This window comes from Hemicordylus capensis, chromosome 1 (genome assembly GCF_027244095.1).
Source record: "Hemicordylus capensis ecotype Gifberg chromosome 1, rHemCap1.1.pri, whole genome shotgun sequence".
Taxonomy (NCBI): Eukaryota; Metazoa; Chordata; class Lepidosauria; order Squamata; family Cordylidae; genus Hemicordylus; species Hemicordylus capensis.
In genome coordinates this window covers 37,741,890-37,764,220 of record NC_069657.1, presented here as the reverse complement: position 1 = coordinate 37,764,220, position 22,331 = coordinate 37,741,890, and the positions used below count along the sequence as shown (strand labels likewise).

General features: G+C 46.2%; 1 protein-coding gene across 3 annotated transcripts in view; it reads left to right on the top strand.

Moving 5' to 3' along the window:
- The window catches only part of ZC3H14 (zinc finger CCCH-type containing 14), a 46,939-nt gene that overhangs the window by 13,222 nt on the left and 11,386 nt on the right, over positions 1-22,331 (top strand). For all 3 annotated transcript variants that reach the window (XM_053285481.1, XM_053285482.1, XM_053285483.1), the window contains exons 4-11: positions 2,733-2,773; positions 3,088-3,292; positions 4,380-4,803; positions 12,681-12,847; positions 14,197-14,297; positions 18,540-18,695; positions 19,164-19,238; positions 21,705-21,864. In XM_053285481.1, the coding sequence (XP_053141456.1) occupies positions 2,733-2,773; positions 3,088-3,292; positions 4,380-4,803; positions 12,681-12,847; positions 14,197-14,297; positions 18,540-18,695; positions 19,164-19,238; positions 21,705-21,864 (1,329 nt within the window). The remainder of the gene's footprint in view (positions 1-2,732; positions 2,774-3,087; positions 3,293-4,379; positions 4,804-12,680; positions 12,848-14,196; positions 14,298-18,539; positions 18,696-19,163; positions 19,239-21,704; positions 21,865-22,331) is intronic.

Genomic DNA, 22,331 nt, shown 5'->3' with positions numbered 1-22,331 from the left:
CACATATATCTCACAAACTGTTGCTCCCACAGGAACATATTAAATATGAAAATTGTAGAGCATAAAATTATCTCTACAAATGTGGTATTCAATGTATATTTCAGCCAACAGTTTTGCTGTAAAGTGAAGGTTTTCCATGGAATGTTACCTCATGGTGACAGTGCCATCCCTGTTTTTTGTCTGTAGCTCACTCATACAAACCTTTCCTTCATCCTAATTGAGGATGAAATTTCCTATCAGTCACACGAGGGGATTTCCCCCTTCTTTTTTGCTGTGCGATTCAAGGAACGCATGGAAGACAGAGTGTATGCAGCTCGTGATACATGCCTCCTACATACTCATTTCTACACCACCCAAGAGGTAGAGAACCAACACTCTTTTTAAAAAATGGTATCCTCATTAGGCCTAATCCACAAGCTGCAATTTAGAAAAATCTTATTTTCTTGACAATTTGGTTTGGACTGGGAGTATCCAATTCATAACTTTGCTCAGGAACATTTCAGTATTTGATTACAATTTGATTACAATTTTTGTATTCAACATTTTCTCATTGGAGCAACAGTTTGTGAGATATATGCAAAAAACTATTTTTGGCAGCCATTTTTCCAGATGGCGGCCCAAGCGCAACTGGTAACGATCAGGACTTTTAGTATGTTACTTACAATAGTGTTCTTAACACCTGTACCAATTTTTAAAACCTTGGGATTTCCCCCCATTATTTACTAAAAATTGAGCTAGAATGACTGGACTACAGAGAGACTGACAATCTGTGCTTGATCCAGAGACTTGCTGCATGGATGCTTAGGAGGGTATGTGCCAGTACCTGCACAAGAAAGTGCATCAAATCAAGACACAGCCCTACATTGGCAGATACTGTACATCAGTGCAGATGGCTAGGACTGACTGTCTCACATTATTTTTCTGCTGTGGAGCATAAAGACTGCTTATGATTCCATTGAATGAGAAATACTAAGGTTAGGCTACCTTTTCTTTTTACCGAATCTGAATGGAAACCCTCATGCATGTTAAGAACTACAGTTTTAATACTAGCCCATCTTTTGGTTGCCTTCTAAATAAGTTTTCCAACACTGCATAATATTTGATCTAATATTGCTGGGAGATAAAGCAGTCATGTAAATGTTTGTCTAGGACCTCCCTGAGGTGTTGGGATGCATCAGCTGTCCATAAGCAACCTTTCAGTTGCAGAATTCATAACAATAATCCATTAATGCTATGAACTCTTACATCCCTTTTGGGGTCTCTATCTCAAAAGCTCTCATGTTAAGCTGTTTCTCCCTAAGTAGGTATATTATGTCATATAAACAACAATAATGCTCTTATTATATTGGGTCCCCATCTATGTAGTAAAAATCTCACCTGAATCCTGTTGTGGTTGCTATCTGTCGAATATTACCCTCTGTTAAGTTTTAGATCAGGGAGAAACCTCTTACCTGGAAAACATATGGTGAATCCTAAATATGAGCTTCCCGAGCTCTTCAGCTGAGGGCAGTTCATGAAAGCATGGCCCCCGTGAATAGCGAGATTTAGGAAACAGTGAAGTCAACTAAGTGATATAGAGAAATAGGATGTGGAAAACCTGTATGGTGTAGAATTTCTTTCCCACTCCCTCCCCATTTACTGCTTTCTGTTCTTTGGTTTGATATTAACCTGCTTTACCAGAGCATAAGAAGCATCTGGTAGATATGTTCATATTGATAAAACAGCAGTTGGACAAAGTGTTCAGACTTGAGGTCAAACTAAATGATATGCAGATTATGTGATTGAGGTAGGGGTGTGTGTGTGTGAGTGTAAATAGCAACCACTTAAGGCCCTGATCTGGACTGACATCACGACAGGAGGAGGGCTTTAACTCTTTGCACCACCCACCCCTCCCTGCCACTCCCACACACAGTGGTTGTTTGTCTTGTTGTGCAGGGAAGCTTGTATTTGCACCAATGGGAACTTCCAGCCTCAGACAAATGGGAATTGTAGAAGGTAAAACATAGGAAGGTGGAACATAGGAAACTGCCATATACTAAGTCAGACCATTGGTCCATCTAGCCCAGTATTGTCTACCCAGACTGGCAGCGGCTTCTCCAAGGCTCCAGGCAAGAGTCTCTCTCAGCTCCAGCTTGGAGATGCCAGGGAGGAAACTTGGGACCTTCTGCTCTTCCCAGAGCAGCCCCATCCCCTAAGGGGAATATCCTACAGTGCTCACACATGGAGTCTTCCATTGAAATGCAAACCATGTTTAGCAAAGGGGATCATTCATGTTTGCTACCACAAGACCAGCTCTCCTCCACAGATGGTGGCACTCATCTTGATTGGGACTGTGGGGGGGGGGCAAAGCCCGCCCCCATCCATCAACATTTACATTTATATAAAAGTATGATACTCTGCTGCCATTTACATTTAAAAAGCAAACACGCAGGTCCCCATCATGCAATCTGTGTATCATTTAGCCTAGATCACGTTTATTAACTTGGGTGGTGGGTTAGTTTGAGAGTTCATTTCCCTGCATTCTTCTTTCAGCTAACTTCATGACTGAGCGAGGTTTTGAATTTCAATCTCCAGTGTCCCAGTGCAGCATGCTATATTGCTACACCGTGGCCCTGTGCCAATAATGTGTGAAGACAGACCTTTTCCCATTTTTATTTGTTTGAAAACAGAGATTGTCATTAAAAAGTGGAGAAAACTGATGTGATCTAATAAAGCATTTCCTTTTCTTTTAGGCTTCATGGTGTGTTAGATAAACTTCGGTCTGTAACCACAGGTGAGTGTAAAAAATGTATTTGGAAATGAAAAACCTTTAATAAGGGGTAGAATGTGGGTGCTTTCTTGAATATTTTAGAAAAGAGTGTTTAAAAACTACTTTTGTTCATTTGGTCATTAGTGTATAATTACTCTGATCTGTGCAGGAATTAGAATGTTGAAAGAAGTTTTCAAATATTACTTTGAAAGTCTGCCTTGCTGCACTGTGAATCAGAGAAGGTGTTCTATGGTTGAAATTCGTTGCAGAGAACATATTATGGTTGTGTATAAATACTGATAAACCTTGAACTAAGGTCAGATGTGTGTGTCTTTCAGAGCCTTCTGGTCTAAAATCTTCTGAATCTAGCATCTTTGAGAGCAGTCTGCCTTCTGGTAAAAGTGTGTCAGATGGGAATGAAGAGAGAAAAGGGGAAGAAATCATCATACAGCCTCTTACAGTCTCAAGTTCTCGGCCTGAAAGGACTGACTCCAGAGTCTCAACTAGCTCCCAGGAACAGAGAGCTGCTGCTGCTGCAGCCCGGTAAGATTCTCAGTCACTTCTCAAGAGCCGATGTCAACACAGTGGCAGCTCTGTAGGCAGGACTTTCCTGGCGTACATCTCACCTCAACCAGGAATTCACTGGGGGTACCTTTAAGTCAACTTTTGCTTGGCATGCCATCTCTTAGTCTCAGAAGCCCATGCACCTCCTTCACTTTCCACAGGAGCTTTGAGAGTATTCTGCTTCCTGATATGTTTAGAAACAAGTCAGGATCGTTTGTGTCTTCTGAACTGACTGATCCCGGCTAATTCTCACCACATCTCCTGAAATAAACCACAACTTGAACCCAACTTCAAACCTCGGGCTCAGATAGTAGTTTATTTCAAGAGCTCTGGTTATAATAAGCCAGGATGGGTTGGTTCAAACATCATGACTGATCCTGGCTTGTTTCTAACCACTATTTATGCTTTATGTTATGTTTAGTATATATGTATACCGCCCCAAATTTGTGTGTCTGGGTGGTTTACAACAAATTAAGGCTTGTGCACAAAAAGGGAAAAGGGAGTGCATACTCTGAAGGCTAACCAAAGCTAAGGTTTGCACGCAAAAAGCTCTCAAAGCTAAGGTTGATCCTTGGTTCTGCGTGACCTCTGGCTTGGCCCGCTGTCTCTCAGAGTTAGTTTGGATCTAACATGAGATAGTTCTCTGATGCTCCATGGGTGAGCCCTAAACACCCCTTCTTCCACAGTTTGAACTGGGTTTACAATGTTTGTATAGCTTGCTACTAAATCTGGTGGGAATTGGGGTGTGTGAGGGAGGGAGTGTGTGGGTGTATTCATCATGTAGTGCCAAACCATAGTTGGGCATTGTGTTGGAACCAAACCTCAGCCCCCCTCTGCAAAATGAGAATAATACTATTGGCCTTTGATAAAGGTTGTAAGAATTACTGAGATCATGTGAAACTCTTTGTGCACTTAAGATTACTGAATTCTTGTGGAACACTATATTAACCAGAACGTAAAGATTGCCTTTTTCAGAGGTCTTAAACATTATAACTTACATTTTCCCTGTCTTTCAAGCAAAGTTTTTTGACATGAGAGGGAGTTAACATTCTCTCCTCTTTCACAGGCAGCCTTGCCACGATGCCTCCCCATCCCTCTTGATGTCCACTGTGAAACCTCTCCGGGAGCTGTCCTCTTTGGAAGCTGTGATTGACATTAAGCCTGAACCAGACGATCTCATTGATGAAGACCTCAACTTTGTACAGGAGAATCGGCTGCCCCGGAAGAAACCCCTCGTAACAGTGACTTACAGCTCTTCCCGCCCGTCTGTGGAAATCTACCGCCCGCCTGCCAGTCGAAGCGCTGAAGGCAGCAGCATGCTCTTGCAGAGGCTGCCCCAGCAGAGCAGCCTACAGACAGGCAAGCAGCTTGAGATTCAGGGCGGCCGGTCACTGGAACCCGTCCAGCTTTGCGATCCAGAAGTGTTTGGCACCTTGGCTGAGAGTTACAGGCTCCCTTCCAAAGCGAACACTGATAAAATTAGCAGTGAGGTAAGTATGTAAGCCCAAGCTATGCTGGTATTTATCATGTACTCAACAAACGGAGGTCACCATGGACACCTGGAGTCCCCTTTTCTAAACATAGCCAGGGTGGTCAAAAATACTCTCACGAGTGGCATCTAAACTTTGTGGCATCCAGTCTCTAGCACTTAAGTGACTTGGAGGGGTAAGGTGTGCGTGGGTGTGCATGCTATTGTGAGTCTTAAGTGGAATAAAGTAGGAATTGTAATTCTGATCTTCTGCCCATTGATTGATTGGGCAGTTGATAGATGTGATAGCCTGTGATACTTCTGTAGAACTCTGGATCACCAAATAATGCTCAGTACCAAGCAAGAGGTTATCATGCTTTCAGGGAATTCTTTCCACGTTGTTGTGTCTGCTATGGAAGCCCTTTGCATTGTTGAAGATTCTGGAGCACGGTCTAGGAAGTGCAATCAGTTACCAGAAAGCAAGTGTGATATAGAGCAGGGAACCTCAACGTTGGGTCCCCAGATGTTAATGGACTTCAGCTCCCATAATCCCCAACCAAAGGCCACTGGGGCTGGGGATTATGGGAGTTGAATCCAATAACATCTGGGGACCCCACGTTGAGAATCTCTGATATAGAGTGTTGGTTTAAGGCTGGGGAGATGCCCACTTGGCCATGAAGCTCACTGAGTGACAGAGAATTGTAGGAAGCTGTCTTATACAAAGTCAGACCATTAGTCCCTCTAGCTCAGTGTTGTCCACACTGACTAGCATGGCTCTCCAAGGTTACAGGCACGAGTCTTTCCCAGGCCTACTTGGAGATGCCAGGGACAGAACCTGAGACCTTCTGCATGGAGAACAGATGCTCTACTACTGAGCTACACAGCTCTGTCCCCTAACGGGAATATCTTTCAGTGCTCACATGTAGTCTTCCATCCAAATACAAACCAAGGCAAACCTTGCTTAGCAAATGGGGACAGTTAACGCTCACTACCACTAAACCAGCTCTCTTTCCTTGGGCCAGTTGCTGTCTCTTAGCCTAACCTACCTCACAGGGTTGTTCTGAGGATAAAATGGGAAGGAGAGAGGAAACCATGTATGCCTCCCTGAGTGCCTTGGAGGAGAGGTAGGATCAAAATACCAAAAGTGAACAGTTTGCTCCCACATATGAACAGAGCATGCTCCCCAGAACACACCCAACCCCCTCCCTTCACCAGTGCCTTGCAGGAGAAGGTTGTTGTTGTTGGTCAAGTCTTCTTTCAGAGAAGCTTGATTAATTTTGTCAGCCTTGTCACTGAGCAACCTGGAAGTTCCAGAAAGAAGGAGGGAAGATTCCTTAGAACACAGTTTGAGAACCGTGGTGCCAAAGCGAACGCGATTGTAAAACAAACTTGATTGTTCCTCTGGCAGCTGTTTGTAGAACCCTGCACGCCTTGAAGTTTAGGTTGTCTTTTCAAGCCCCTGAATACAGAAGGGCCTCGATATCCGCGGATTCACGTATCTGCGGTTGGGTAAAAGACACCCGAACTTGGCATGTGCGAGAAAAAGAAAAAACACTTTGACCCTGTGTATCCGCAGGCTGGAAATAACCATGGAGGTCATTTATGAGCGGAAATAACGGTGGAGGTCATTATTTATGGCTGGAAATAGCCGTGGAGGTCATTTCTGGCTGCCATTTTGTGTTTCAGAGCCTCAAAATGGCTCTGTAAAAGAAAAGAGAAAACCAGCAATTTTTGGCTGATTTGTGGGCATTCCAGGGCACAGTGTGACTCAGGGGGAGCAGCAAAACATGGTAGGGAGCTTCTCTCTGTATTGCCCCCTCCCCCCCAAATTGTCAGATTTTCAGTGATTTCCCCAAAGAATGGGAACCTAACCCCCACGATCCCATAGCCTCCAATGACTCAATATTCCTAGTTTCCGTATCCGTGGTTGCAGCTGGGAATGGAACCCCTGCGAATATCGAGGTCCTCCTGTATTCTCCCCTGTTTCTGGGTCAGTCTGCCATTGTCAATCGGGTCTTTTTTCAACAAAAGCAACCTGTAAGAGGGGAAACGGACTAAATGACTATTTGAATGAATGACTCCGATACATTGTAATACCAAAAAAATAAATAAATGACCATGTGTCCCATATTCTAACCGAGGCAGTGCCTGGAATCAAGTCTGAATTTTATTATTATTGTTTTCAGTGATGGAATCACAAATGACAGTGGACTGACGTGTTGCGCAGTGGAACATGTGGAACATGGGCGGTTCTGAACTGCCTGCAATGGTGCAGACCTGAAAAAACCCACCCATGGAGTTGCACAAGAGCACTCTTGCTCGAATACTTAAACCTGTGCTGTTGTACTTCTGTGATGCTACTTAGTCAGAGATTAATGTCAGTAGCATCATGAAAGTGCAGTTGCACAAACTGAAGTATTCATGCAAGACTGCTCTTATGCAACACCCCAGGCGAGTTTTTACACACATCCCTGGTGGCATAAGCAGTTTGGAACCACTTGCTCTCTACTGCACAACATGTCAGCCACTGACTAGCTTAGGGTTATACCCAAGAAGGTATAACCCTTCTTGGGTTATAGTGGCCTCTATGCAATTTTTCAATGTGACTTCTATTTGGGATCCCCATACAGGAATCCTTTGGCTTAACCTCCCAGTAAATCAACTGAGAAGAAGCCTAAATACATATAACTGCACTTGCTAACTGGGCAAAGAGGCACCTTTTTAATATGGTGATTCTCTTTATTTAGCAGGGAGAGAGTAACTGGCCCTATCCACCCCCAGCTAGGGATGAGTCCGAACCGGTTCGGAGGCCATTGTAAAGGCCTCCGAACTGTCCGATCCGGACCTGGCCAGTTCGGTTCGGGTGGAGGGGGTTCCTTTAAGGGCGGGGGGGGTAGAACTTACCCCTCCCGCTGCTCTTCCCCCTCCAGCGCCCGTATTTTCTGTAGAAATTGGGGCGGCAGGATACCTCCCCGCCGCCCCTTCTGCCTCCTCAATGCCGCCTCCAGGACGGGGTGGGCGCGCGTGCGGCTTCGTTTTGCAAAGATCCTGTTGCTGCTGAGGGACTCACGGTTTCAAAAGTAATTACTGCTGCCAATGGTATTAAACCCGAACAGAAGCCGGCACAGCACCGAGCCGGCCTCCGCTCCGGCGCCTCTCCGCCCGGCAGCTCCCCCATCCTGAGCCGCCACCGCCGCCCAGCAGCCACTGAAAACAGCTCCGCCAGGGAGGACGTGCCGACGCGCCCAGGCAACCCTCACTTCTGGCTTCCATGCGACTTCCCCCCCACATACAGCGTGGCGGAATGAAGGAGGCGGCATTGAGGAGGCAGAAGGGGCGGCGGGGAGGTATCCTGCCGCCCCAATTTCTACAGAAAATACAGGCGCTGGAGGGGGAAGAGCGGCGGGAGGGGTAAGTTCTACCCCCACCGCCGCCCTTAAAGGGAGACCCCCCTTCGGTGCCGGTCCGGACCGCTCCGGACCATGCACATCCCTACCCCCAGCACAGTACCTCCAGTGACTTTTGCTGGTGTCTATCTTATGTTTCTTTTTAGATTGTGAGCCCTTTAGGGACAGGGAGCCTTTGTTTGTTTGTTTGTTTGTTTGTTTGTTTGTTCTCTATGTAAACCGCTTTGGAAAGTTTTGTTGAAAAGTGGTATATAAATATTTTTTGTTGTTAATCCCTTTTTACCCTTAGCTCTCCTTTTCTCATCATCTCCTCACCTGACAAAACTGAGATTGTAAGCTCCCGGAAGCAGGGGTTGTTCTGTAAATCGAACATCCTTTATTTTGGTCTTAAACCAGCAAAGGAACACAAACAAATAACAACAGACTCTGTAAACCAGCACACACATTGATGGCACACTTTCAGTAAATCAACAAAGAGACCCACTTGTGGGCTGTGGTACTCTTGTGAGAGATTCATCAGGTTACTGTTAGTTCTAATCCAAACTGTAGCTTTAACAAATCTGTTTTTAGAATCAGTAGATTTTGCAGGGTTGGAGTTCTGTGATTTATGTCTTTCTAGCCAGTGGCATTGCAACAATCAGGCTGTGTATCAAATGAAAAATTATTGCACTGGGCATCAGGAACCATAAGCAACATGCTTGAAGTATCCTTCATCACAAATCCTTCCTCTTAACAGTTGGTCATGCAGAGTTGACATGCCTTCTCTGAACATGCTCTCAACAGCCGCATCTAAACTAATCTCGCTTTCTTATGATCGGTCACAAAGTTATTTACTGCTCTTTTTCCTCTATCATGAATGTGGCTCTCTGCTCTGTCCTCTCTCCATTGTATTAGTAGTGGCTTCTGCACACGTCCATTGTGTGACCGGGTGATAGGATAACCTGTGTCATCACATTCCTGGCTTTGTTGGATGTGGATGAATAAGTTGTTATCGGTATGAATAGGGTTTGTTGTCTAATATGATTCCACACAGAATCTAGTGACAGGTGCTAAGCCTGGATTCTAAAAACCGATTTTCTTTGGAAATCAAGTTTCTAGCCCTCTTGGTAGTGAATATATATGAACATTTGCAGGTTGTGTTTGCTATAGTTCCTATTGTTTGAGAAACTAGAATCTCTGTACTTTCATGTATGTATCTGACAAGTAAATCTCTGTACTATATGCAACCTTTTGGCTTTATAACTCCTCCCGCCCCGGGTTTCCCTTTCTACTCCCAATCTGTTTCCTCTCCCTCACACAGACATACTTTTTTGCCACCACAAGGTTTATAATTAAAAATTCAAAGCTCTGCAAAAATGCAAATTCTACATTCAAACTAATATATGGGAATTGTGTATCATTGGGTAGAACCTTTTCCACAATTCTTGGCAAACGGAGAATTTCGGTTTCTTGAATGTAAAATACAAACTGATTTGCTGTAGGTGGTGGTCCTTTTCTGCCTTTCTGTGAGCATTTTAAACTTCAGGTGGCTCACCCTTTCTGTCCCACTTGCTTTCATCTCAAATCTTACTTTCAAGCGCAGCTGAGAGCCGGTGAGGTACTCTTGAACCGCAGCCAAGCTCAAACCTTCCTCCAGTTCATTGGGCAACTGTGGGCCAGTCACTACCTCTCATGTGGCCTCCACCACATGGCTGTGTGGAAAAAACAAGCAAAACACCATGTATGCTGCTGAGAACTCCTTGAAGGAAGCATGAGATGTACATCCAGATTATTCTCGGTCCCAAGAGATTCTGAATGGTTGTCATGGCTCAGACCTCTGAGACAGAAGAGTCAGAGGAGGCGCGGGAGGACTTGGTTGGGAGAGCAGGCTCAGAAGCACAGCAGGAGGACTTGGCTGTGAGAACAGACTCTGGAGCTGAGGTGGAATGGCAGCAGGCAGGGGAATCTGGACAACTGGCAGAGATGAGGGCTGAGGAGACTGATCAGGAGGAAGCTGGAATTTCACCTGTGTTAAGAAGACGTCTCAAGAGAAAGGCTCAGTGGGAGACACGCAGGCACAAGATCTCACAGGAGAGGAAATAGAAATGCTGATTCAGAAAAGCCTGATTGGCTGCCAGTTATCTCGAGCCCTATATCAAGCAGATGCTGTTCCCGAGACAGTACTGTCAGCCGCGTTACCTTCAGCAGACAGTGTTCCTCATACTTTAATTGTTCAACCTTTCTTGTTTCAGCCTGTCCTTGTTCTGTTTCTTCCTTGCTCCTTTATTTCAGTTATTGCTCAGTTTATTTATTATTTATTTATTTGATTTGTATACCGCCCTTCCAAAATGGCTCAGGGCAGTTTACAATCAAATGGCTCAGGGCGGTTTACAGTTATCGGGGGGGGGGGGGTGTACCTAGTTTAGTTTCAAGGGACTTTAGTTTGCTTATACTACTTTATCTTTGACAGTCATTTTTTACTTTCCTTCGTGCAGCTAAGCTGCTACTCTTATCTATAGAATTTCCATCTTGACTCACAGAAGTAGAGCTGGAGGGATTGTAAATCCTGTTGTGTCAGCCGTGCCAACAGATTTACGACAATGGGGCAAGCTCAAAATGTGAACTCCCCACCTGAAAAGTCTGGCCCCATTTTGCATCAGGTCCAGCCCCCTTCAGACTGGATCCAACTTAAAATGTCTTTTAAATCGTGACTTCTTTCACCTTCCCAAGTTAATAATTAAATAATAATTAAAATGCTTACTTTGGGTGGGGGGGCGGGCAGCGAGGGTGACTCGGTACCACACAGAAGAGCCCAGTGCTTTCAGGGTGAGGGGGGAGAGAGAGAGAGGCAATGGTAATTCAAGATTATCCTGAATAGGGGTGTGCATAAAACCGGCTGGCCAGTTTCGGTTTGAGTCCAGACCGGACTCGAACCTGACCGGACCAGTTTGGTCCGGCACCCCTCCAAACCCCCCTCCCCCACCTCCCCGGTCCAGGGGAGGGGTTCGCAAATTAATTTTTTTTAAAAAAAAGTTTTAAATTTTTTAATTTACCTTCAGCCCCTTCGGGGGGGCTTCCTGTAGGCCATGGGGGGAGGGGTGTCCGCCAAGGTTCCCCCTCCCCCCTCTGGCCTCTCACATCACCGCCATGGCCTAAATTTAATCAGTTTAGTGGCTTGTTCGGGCCTTCATAAATCGGCATGGTGGCCATTTTTATTTTTATTTTTTTAAATGCCTGCCAGAAAATAATGGCCACCACGCATGCACAAATGGTCTCTGCGAGGTCCTGGGCCATGCCAGGCCTCACAGAGGCCATTTGCGCATGCACGGTGGCCTAAAAAATGGCTGTTGCGCCGATTTACGGAGGCCCGAATGGGCCAGTAATCTGATTAAATTCAGGCCACAGCGGTGATGTGAGAGACCAGCGGGGGGGGGAACCTTGGCGGGGACCCCCCCCCCACAGCCTACAGGAAGCCCCCCCCCCCCAGGGCTGAAGGTAAATAAAAATTTAAAATTTTTTAAAAAATTGCGGACTTGTCTGGGGGTTCGGTTCCGCTCTGGTTGGAATCAAGAGGAGGGGGTTCGGTTCGACCCCAAACCAGACCCCCGGACCTGTCTGCACATCCTTAATCCTGAACATGTGGCATAGTAGAGCAGCAGGTGTAGGAGAAAGGTTGAAGGCAAATAACCAACCTCTTGCTCAACAAAAAGGGCTATAAACATCTGGTGTTACTTGAAGTGTAGGGTGGAGAGTTGAACTAATCGTTCTGTGGGGAACTTTCCAATACTGTGATTTTAAAAGAGTTCTCTTGAGACAGAGTAAAAGATGGTGACCAGGGAGTAAGGGGAGAAGGACTGTTCAAGGGTGAAAGCAAGCTTCAATTGGTTCATATGGGTAATTATAGAGGTAAGCTCAATTATAGCTTCCCTCCCCCCCCAAAAAAAAATTTTTTTGTAGAGGCCTAGATATTGCTCAGTAGTTGTGTAAATCTGTATATGGTTTATGGATTTTAGCATCTTGTTCAAGAGGAAAAGACGAAGGCTTTCATTTAGACAAACACTGCACTTTTAAAGGGAGAATTCCAGATGTCCACCTAATGGCATAGTGGGGAAATGACTTGACTAGCAAGCCAGAGGTTGCTGGTTCGAATCCCTGCTGGTATGTTTCCCAGACTATGGGAAACACCTATATCAGGCAGCAGCGATATAGGAAGATGCTGAAAGGCATCATCTTATACTGCATGGGAGATGGCAATTGTAAACCCCTCCTGAATTCTACCAAAGACAACCACAGGGCTCTGTGGTTGCCAGGAGTTGATACCAACCCGACGGCACACTTTACTTTATGGTTCCAGACACGGAGCAGATTTGCTCAAGGCTTTCAGTCTACCCTGTAATCCTAGCAGTTAAAATGTGTGTGTCTTTTTGGTTCTTTTTGCAAGAACAGCAGCAATTCTCTTGTGATTTTCATGTAGACTGAAGTAAATGGTGTTGAATTGTTCTATTATGTGCAGGAAGAAAATGCCAGGAAGAGAAAGCTGTCAGTTGTAAGCTCAGTAGTTAAAGTGAAGCGATTCAGTAATGATGGAGGAGAGGAGGAGGAGGAAGAGGAGGAAGATTATGGACTACGGCTGGGAGGCATCTCCAGCAGTGTGTCTGTGCCTGCAAAACCTGAAAGAAGGTATCCAAAAGTTCTTTAAAATGAGAGGTTTTGAATTCTAGTGTGACTTTTACAGAGGAACTTATACTAATGTGCTCAACTAGGAACACAAAAGACTCCCATGTACAAGAAAACTGCAGAATCAAGTTATGTCATAAAACCTGCCTAGGAAAGCAGATCGAAACTGCTCCTTTGGTTGCCATAATATCATTTAATTATTTAAGGCATTAGTTCTTCAATAATTACTGCTTGCTTTGCTCTTTCAAAGGAGAAACTAACTTCAAGCTTAAGTTTGCTCTGATCCAAATCAACTCAAAGATATTTGTTACTGTTTCTCAAAAAGGGGAATTACATTAGAGAGGCCTGTAGAGGGTGAAGAGTATTTCCCTCTTGGCCTCTGCTGCCACCAGCTTCTGGGTGTGGAACAGGGGAGTACAGCTTGCATTGCTACAGTCATTTTTACAAGACTGACTTCAAGGTCAGGGGTGGGCATTAGGTACCTTGGGAGCTCCTGGTCTTACCTGAAGTAGCTCTCCAGGCATTTGGACTTGCTTTGCCCTGCCCACTAGTACTGCAGATTGGACTAGCTGAGTCTGGGCATGTTCACGCCATTTTTAATCCCTCTTCTTTCAAGTGGGCAGGTTTGCTTTTATTTTCAAATTATCTTTTCTCCAGTTTCTTCTCCAACAAAGTAGCCTGTCTTGTTCCCCTCCGGCAGCAGAATTTCCCAGAAGTTCAGGGATGACAGGCTGTGTCTCTCCAAGCTGCCGTTTTGTGACTGACTGGCCTCTCCTCCCCAAGCTGCTATTTCATGCTGGTAGCTCCCAAGGCTTTGTGGGGGGAAATAGCTCCCAGTCTACTCATCCCTGCTCTAAATGGGTCTGCCCATGAAGTGAATGTATGCAGAGGTGCACCTAGGTAATTTTGGAGCCTGGACCTAAAGGCCTTTGGTGGCCCCCCGCTGCAAGTTAAGCATCATTTTTTAACACGTAGGTTCTTGAGGGCACAAACCACACCATCCAGGATAGACTAAAGATGATTTGGGGGCCCCCAGGGGGTGTGGAGGCCTTGGACTTCAGCCCCGAAGTCCAGGGGTGAGTGCGCCTCCGAATGCAAGAATCTCTTCACAGAGATAAGTAATCAAATTTGTGATTTGGCCTGAATGTATTTGGTCCAGAGAACAGGACAGAAGAAGGGGAACAGCTGATGGCAGGCGTGCTTTCCAGAAATTCTCCTATGCACATCCCTCTGGATTTCAGCCAGTGTTCAATCAGAGCCAATTAAACACTGCTGTAGTATATGTGTGTAAGAGGAAGATCTACAATCTCCTATTCATCCTTGGCTGTATCTTTTTGTTTTAATCCCCACAGGCCTTCGCTGCCCCCTTCCAAGCAGGCCAATAAGAATTTAATCTTGAAAGCTATATCTGAAGCTCAGGAATCGGTTACAAAGACAACCAATTATGCTACAGGTAATTCCTTCCGTTTGACAGAGACAATATGATCTCCTAGTCTGTTTCAGTGAGCCCAAGTGAATCATTGTGGTTGTACAAAGAAAACAGGATTTGTTTTTACTGCAGTGCTTAAGAGATCAGTCCTGTGGTTCAACTTTTATTGCAACACCACAGGCAAATATCTGCTGTGTGGGCCAGTACAAGTGGGTATCGAAAAATCCCAACACCTCTCAGGACATGTAGAGATTAAAAAAAGAAGTTGAGTCTGGAGATGGAATTCCAAGTTACTTTTGATGTTTGGGGGGGGGGGTAGTCCCCAAGGGTGGGAGTGGGAGTTGCCCCAAGAAAACAATGGAGAATTCCAGGATTTTAGTTTAGTTGTGATTTGGCGGAAACATGTCCTCTGCCCGCAAACCAAACAAAAAGTAACAGCAAAGACAAGTGTTAGTGTTCTTTTTAAAACTTGGTTCTTATTTCATGTGAAAAATGTAATTCCTGCTCCCCCCCACCCCGGTGTTGGAGCTCATCATAGAGGGTTGTGCACTAAGCACGCTCGAGACAGAACTGGAACATGTGACGCTGATTTCCTGTTGCCGTAGGCATCCTAGTTCCAGTTCTGTCTTGCTCAAGTATAGATGTCTGTAGAGATCACTCTTACTTCTTACCGCATTTTTGCCTGCCTTTTGGATACCTCTTCTCCACCTTTTTTCCTTCCTCCCTCGCTCACTATCTAGATTGTGCAAGGGTGGGAAGGGAGCTGATCTTCTAATTCGTCCTAAATTCTGGTAAAACTCCTTTTTTCTTATGCTAATTCGGCTAATTGGTCAAATCTTGGGTGAAAATCATTATTTTCATTTTCATTCCCCATCTTATCCATGGAGCAGGTTCATGCCGAAGAGCTCCTTCGGGGCTCCCTCTCTGAGGGTTCACAGCTGCTGCAGAACTTGGGCAGTTTGCAGCACGCTGCCAGCGCTTCCCTTGAACAGCCTGAGTTGGCATTTTCTGTTCGCTCCGTGCCCTCCATTGGGCCTCCAGAGTCACAGGCTTTGGGTTTCTCTCTCAAAAAAGCCTCCAAAATGACCAGGCATTGCGGAGACCAGCCCTATCCTAAGAAGAAAAAGTGGAAGCTCTCGCCAGCATCTGAGGCTCTAAGCTCCGTTCAGCTCAGCGAGCAGCTGCTGATCAAGGCAGTCTGCTCCAAATCAAAAACGAAAGCACGCTTGTACAAGCCAAAACTCCTTGAGGTGGATGACCTGCGCTCTTCGGGCGGCTCCCTGGCGTCCTTGCTCAGTCGCCATTCATCGAATCCAGCAGAATGGTCTCCCCATCCAAAAGTCTTTCTCCAAATCGCCCAAATCTTCGGGATGCCACTGGTAGATCTCTTCGCGTCCCCCTCCAACTACCTCCTCCCCAGATTCTTCACGAGGTTCCACTCTCCACAAGCAGAAGCAATGGATGCCTTGACATCACCATGGCCAAAGGCCTTCTTGTACGCCTCCCCCCCAACTGCAATAATAATGAAGGTTCTCAGAAAGATGGCTCTAGAACAGGCAGGTCTAATCCTCATTGCTCCACACTGGCCACGGAGACCATGGTTCCCTGATCTCATCGGCCTCTCAGTCCAGCCTCCATGGCAACTGCCCGTTTGTCGTGATCTCCTCTCCCAGGGCCCTCTGCTCCATCCAGATCCTGAATGGCTACAACTCTTCGCCTGGAGGTTGAGCATGCAAAGTTAGCCTCACAAGGCTACTCTAAGTCGGATCATAATACCATTCTAGTCTCCCGTACACAATCCACGAATAGAATTTACCAAACTACCTGGTCTGCCTTTCTCTGTTGGTCTCGTTCACACCACAAAGACCCACTGCAAGCTGGCGTCCCCGAGGTATTAGCCTTTCTCCAATCTGGACTAGATCTCTGTCTCCGACTCAGTACCCTGAAGCGTCAAGCTTCAGCGCTTGCATTGGTCCTTGACATCTCCTGCCCAGGTTCAAATTTCCCCTCTCTTCACCTTAAATCTCTAGGTTCCTTCTCAGAGCATCCAATGTTGCACCACCTCCCGCGTCATGTTTCCCATCCTGGAATCTCAACAGAGTTTTGAATGCCTTGACAACCCTCCCGCCCTTCGAACCTCTGTCTTCTGTTCCCCTTAAGGTGCTCTCTTACAAAGTCCTCTTTTTAGTACCCATTATGTCTGCCTGGAGGGTGTCCGAACTCTGAGCCCTTTCAATACGTAAGGAACTCTGTACCTTCCAGTCTGACTTGGTGATCCTTAGACTTGACCCTACCTTTCTCCCGAAAGTCAACTCACCCTTTCATAGAGCACAGGAAATTGTTCTACCTTCTTTGTGCTCCTCTCCTTCCCATCCCAAGGAGAAGCTCTGGCATAAACTCGATGTTTGACGCTCCCTGCGCACATACATCAGGCGCACCAGGGACTTCCGCAGAACGGATTCCCTTTTTGTATCTTTTCACCAGTCCGCCCTGGGGAATAAGGTGTCTGAGACCACCCTGGCACATTGGATCAGCTCTTGCATTCTCCTCACTTATATTTCTCTTAACCTCCAGCTGCCTGGGTGAGTTACGGCGCATTCCACCAGATGCGCAGCCACCTCTGCAGCCTTCTCAGTGCACACTCCTTTTCCTGAAATCTGTAGTGAAGCCACATGGTCTTCGATCACCCCGTTCATCCGGCATTATAAAATATCCTCCTCCTCTACTCCTCAGGCTGCTTTTGACCGAATGATCCTTCAACAGGTTCTCTGCATCCTACCCTCCCCTGTATATGGTTGAACCCTTCTTTCTGCTTGGGCAAGTTCCTCTATGATGAGCTCCAGCACAGAGGAAAAAGGAACATTGGCTTACTGTGAAGGGTTCTTTTCCCCTGTGTTGGGAGCTCATCAGACCCAGAACCCGGATGTATGTTTTTTCTCTTGTCTTTTTTCCTTCTTCGGGGGGGTGGGACTTTGTCTTTAACTGCACGGCGTGTCTCAATGCCACCGTTTGTGGGGAAGACAGCTCCCAGGGTTACAGTGGACAGGCTTTCCCCTTGCTCCCAGTTCCTCTCTCTTCCTCCCCCACCCTTGCCCTTCAGTCCTAGACTGAGAGTGCTCTGTTTAAGTGTTGTCAATTCTTTCAAGTTTTTTGTTGATTCAGATACACTCTGACTAGCTCCCTCCACCTGACACTACCCGCTCTTCGCGACAGCCCTGGAACTGGGGCTAGGATGCCAATGGCAACAGGAGATCAGCGTCACGTGTCCCAGTTCTGTCTCGAGCATGCTCAGTGTACAACGCTCTGTGATGAGCTCCTAACACAGGGGAAAGGAACCTTTCATGGTAAGCCAGTGTTCCTTTTTGAATAGCTAGTCACCTTAAGTGGCGTGGTAGGGAAAATGCTTGACTAACAAGCAGAAGGTTGCTGGTTCGAATCCCTGCTGGTACTATATTGGGAAGCAGCAATAGAGGAAGATGCTGAAAGGCATTATCTCATACTGTGCGGGAGGAGGCAATGGTAAACCCCTCCTGTATTCTACCAAAGACAACCACAGGGCTCTGTGGGTGCCAGGACTCGACACCAACTTGACGGCACACTTTACCTTTAAACATTTAATGGCCCTGCTGGTGCCAATGAAGTCCATTATCCCCGTGTTGCATGTTTGGGCAAAGAGTGGTGTTGACTGAGAGAGAGTGGTTTCTGACAACCCTGCAGTGTTGTCCACTGTTAATATTGCAGGTTAGAAGTGGAGCTGAGTCCAGTTTGATTCCCCCCCCCCATACAAAACACGCCTTAAGTTGCATCAGAGGCCACCCTACCTTTGCCTCAAATCCTTTGCAGCCCAGATCCAGCATCTAGCTGCATGTGGGCACCATTCACGTGCATGAAGAACCCTTTACTGTTCACTTTTAAAAACTCAAAACATTTTTCACACAAAAAGAAACTGTGTTTGGAGCATGAATTATTGTCTTTGCTGCTTAATTTTGTTGGGGTGTGTGTGGAGGCTGGGATGCTGCTGCCCAATCACACACGCTAACAATTCTGAATTTTCCTATTATTTTTTATGGGCATCTCTCACTTCTGTGTATTGGTGGAAATTTGAAAATTCAGAAGTTAATCTGAAAGCCAAATTCTCTAGCATTAGGAACTGTGGCTATTTTGGCCAACATTAGAAGGGTTTTTAGAGGACACGATTGATTGGTTGAAGACTAGTGGTCTTTTGCTTTGTGCATTAAACTTGAAGTTTGTTTGGTTTATGGAAAGTCCCACCGAAGCAGACGGTACCTGTGGCTCCCAGGACGCGAACGTCCCATGAGGAGGCTCCCCTGGAAGTCATTCATGTCCAGAGCCGGCCGTCCAGAGTCAACTCCCAGATGCTGGAAGAAGAACCAAAGGAGCAAGCATTGGGGAGAGTGCCAGGTAATGCTGAAGAGGCTGCTCTAGGGAAGAGGGGAAGCCTTATCTTCTCCTAAGAGGTTCATGCCAGGCTGATCATCTTGCTGTCCAGTAGACATTTGGCATTTTATAGACATTTGGCTGTCCAGTAGACATTTGCCATTTTCCCAGCATAACCTACTAAGGGGGGGCTTCAACTTCATAAGAGTGTGCTGCATATCTCTCCCCCTTATAGTCTGGGAGGTGGGAGAGCAGAGGGTAGATCAGAATCAACTGGTAGTGGATCCCTGGGTGATTTGCTGTAGAGATCATCAGGGATGTTTGACTACCAGTTGTTCAACAGTAGCAGCAACAAAAAGGTTGCGGTCTTCTGCACACTTATGCTCCTGATCTATGGGCAAGTTATATATCTGCCTCTGTATTCCCCAGCTGTAAAATGGCATCCTATGCTTAAAAGTGTTGCTAAAACGTTCTGTTCTGTGTTGTTTTTAGCAACTCAACAAAGACAACCCTTTTCCTGTCTCCAGAATGAACCAGGCATCGAGGAAACGTTGCAAAAAACCCAAGGTTAGTTGCGGCAGGGGGCGGTGGCGGGGGGTGGGGGAGAAAGTGGGGAGAGGAAGCACCAAAAGGTCAGAAGGAAAGGGTGGTGGTAGGGAATTCCCAAGTGCGCTAAATGGACAGATGTTCCTCCTACTGCAGGATAGAATCCACAGAAAGATATTAGAAAGACATTTGCCTCTGAAGAAGAGCATTCAGTGCTTGAAACATGTCAGGCAGTATTGAATAAACCATTCATTCACATCCATTGAGCACCCTTGGGAATCTACACACACACATACACACACACACACACACACACACACACACACACACACACACACACACACACCCCTTTCCTTTGGAAAAAGGTCTGTCCAAATGTCTGTGGCCTACATACTGCACAGTGTCCTGCAGGCAGTTTTCCACATCACTGTTGCAGGCATTTAAAACCAAACCGATGTCATTGTGCAAGAGCGCGGGTTGCACAGATGTCAAGAAATTGTGCTGACGCTGTTGCACCACACGACGGCCATTCTTCCCAGTGGCTCTTGTGCTGCCCCATAACTTCTGTTCTAAATGCCTGCAGCAGTGTGGGTGGTGCGGAAACTGCCCATATGGGACGTTGCTCAGTATGTGAACCAGGATACCCTGGATTTAAAAGAGTCTCTTAACGTTTTATTAGCTTAAAACCTTGTATCTTGGATTTTCCTTTAAACTCTCCCCAAAAACCCTTCTGCATTTTGCTACTGTGGGAGCACTGGATATGATCCTATTCCTATGGCTACCGTATCAAGCCAGAGCTGTCCTCTTGTCGTGTTTCTGAAGCGGATGCAATTTTCTGTTACAGTAATTTTAGCTCCCCCTCCCCCCCTCTTCATTGCCTGTTGTCAAAGAGAAGTAAATTTTGAAAGCACTGGTTGACAAAGTGGACTGAGGCAGAGATGGATTTGTTTTCTTCCCATCTGTATCGTAAGGCCCAGTTTAAATGAATGGGATCAAATGAGCTCTTGCAGAAGTACTATTCATTTCAATGAGCCTTGCACAGGGGAAATTCTGGACAGGTTGTGCTGAGGTCACTAGTGCTGACAGCATTGTAAAGCTATCTTGATTCAAACAATGGGTTTCAGCTAACTTTCTAAACAAATGGGTGTGAAGTCACAGGAAACTATTATTGCAGTCTTGCAAATAATGGTTTGGAATTGGCCGGCCACCCACTGCCCTGCTCTGCTTTCTTTCTTTTTCCACACCAGTGCCGTACCTTCCAATTAACCGGGAGAGCTGGACTTGTGGTAGTGAGCATAAATTGTCCCCTTTGCTTAGTGGGGTCTCTTTTGGTTTGCATTTGGATGGGTGGCTACATGTGCACACTGCCAGATTCTCCCTCATGGGAGGGGTTGTAGCTTCGTGGAAAAGCATCTGCTTGCACGCAGAAGGTCCCAGGTTCAATCCCTGGCATCTCCAGGTAGGGCTGGACAAGACCCCTGCCTGAAACCTTCGAGAGCTGCTGCCAGTCATTGTAGCCAATACTGAGCTCAATGGACCAGTGGTCTGACTCAGTATAAGACAACTGCCTTTGTTCCTATGTAACCTCCCATAAAAAGTGCTCTTTCCAGCTTAGAATTATACGAAGGGATAGCGCCATACACACAGCCACCATAGCACTGTGCTGTGGTTACTGCAGCTCCATGCTACAGTAGGAATATGCATGAATCGTTAGGCAAGGCAGAGAGTGGTCCCTTTTAAGCATGAGTAAAGCAGGTCCTAACCGGCTGCTCCACTGCCCTGCTGCTTTTCTGGGCAGGGCCTTGCACCACTCAGAGGTCCGTGTGGGGCTGCGCCAGTGTTCCCTCTAACAGGGATTCCCAGATGTTTTTGACTACAACTCCCAGAATCCCCAGCTGCAATGGCTTTTGTTTGGGGATGATGGGAATTGTAGTCAACAACATCTGGGAATCCCCTCTAAGAGGGATTCTTAAACTTAGATTCTGGCCTGCACCCCCTGTAGCATACAAGTCGGGCCACGTGTGGACTTCTGAGTGGTGCCCGGAAAAGCGGTGGGGCACCGGAGGAGCAGGTTAGCACCTTATTTACTTATACTTAAAGTTACTGTTCCCTGCCCTGCTAAAACAATTTAGCAGGCTGCACCAAATTTGATTCACCATGTCCTTACTGGACGCACCAAATAGATTCATTCCTATCCCTCTGCTACAGTGGCTGCATGCCTGGCTTTTGCTGCCTTTCTATAGCCTTCAAAGGCAACAGGTTTTTAAGGTCAGAGCTAGAGTGAGCTGCATGCACATCCATCATAGGGTGGTGCTGTTTAATTCTCAGTGCCTGCATGTACAGTTCTGTCCCCTTTATATGGGCAAGGTTGCCACTTTAATACTCACATGGGCAGTTTGGTTGTATCATTAAATATCATCACACTCCTCTCAGTTTCCTGGTTGCACCCAAGTGATTTTGATGTTTCTGCCATTTTCTCTGACTTAGATTTCTATGACTTGGAATCAGTGGTCCACACAGACACCAGATCATTTATCCTGAAGAAGCCTAAGTTGTCTGAGGAGGTTATCGCACCCCAGAACCTGGAAGTGGGGAAGAGGGCCACGGAGGCCTTGCAAGCTCTTTCAGGACGACTTATACAGACACGGTAAAAAGGCCTGCCCTGAATTTCAAGGGTGAACAAGGTCTAAGCTTGCCAAGTTGTCACTGTTGGAGATCAAACAGAGGCATATGTAGATATGTGAACCGTGATTGCGTCATGGCAAAATAGCTCCCACACTGTCATGAGTTTGTGTGAATGCAACCCCTTAGTCTTGAAGATATCAACAGCTTTTTTTTTTTTTTTTTTTGTAGAGTAAGTCATGGTGAATAGCACTAAGTGCATTTCACTAACTTGTTTTATGTGCCCTCAGATTGCTCGTTAAGCTCTGAAGTTCCTTCAGGCCAGTCATTCACACAGTGTGCACTGTGAGAGAAACTTTAGCATGCTGTGAGAAATACACTGATTGAATTGAGGGCTCCTATGAACCCAAAGTACCCAGCCATAGAAGCAGCTGGGATCAGGTGATTCTCCCCGCTGCACTTTTGCTCTGCCTGTGATGGTATAATTCCATC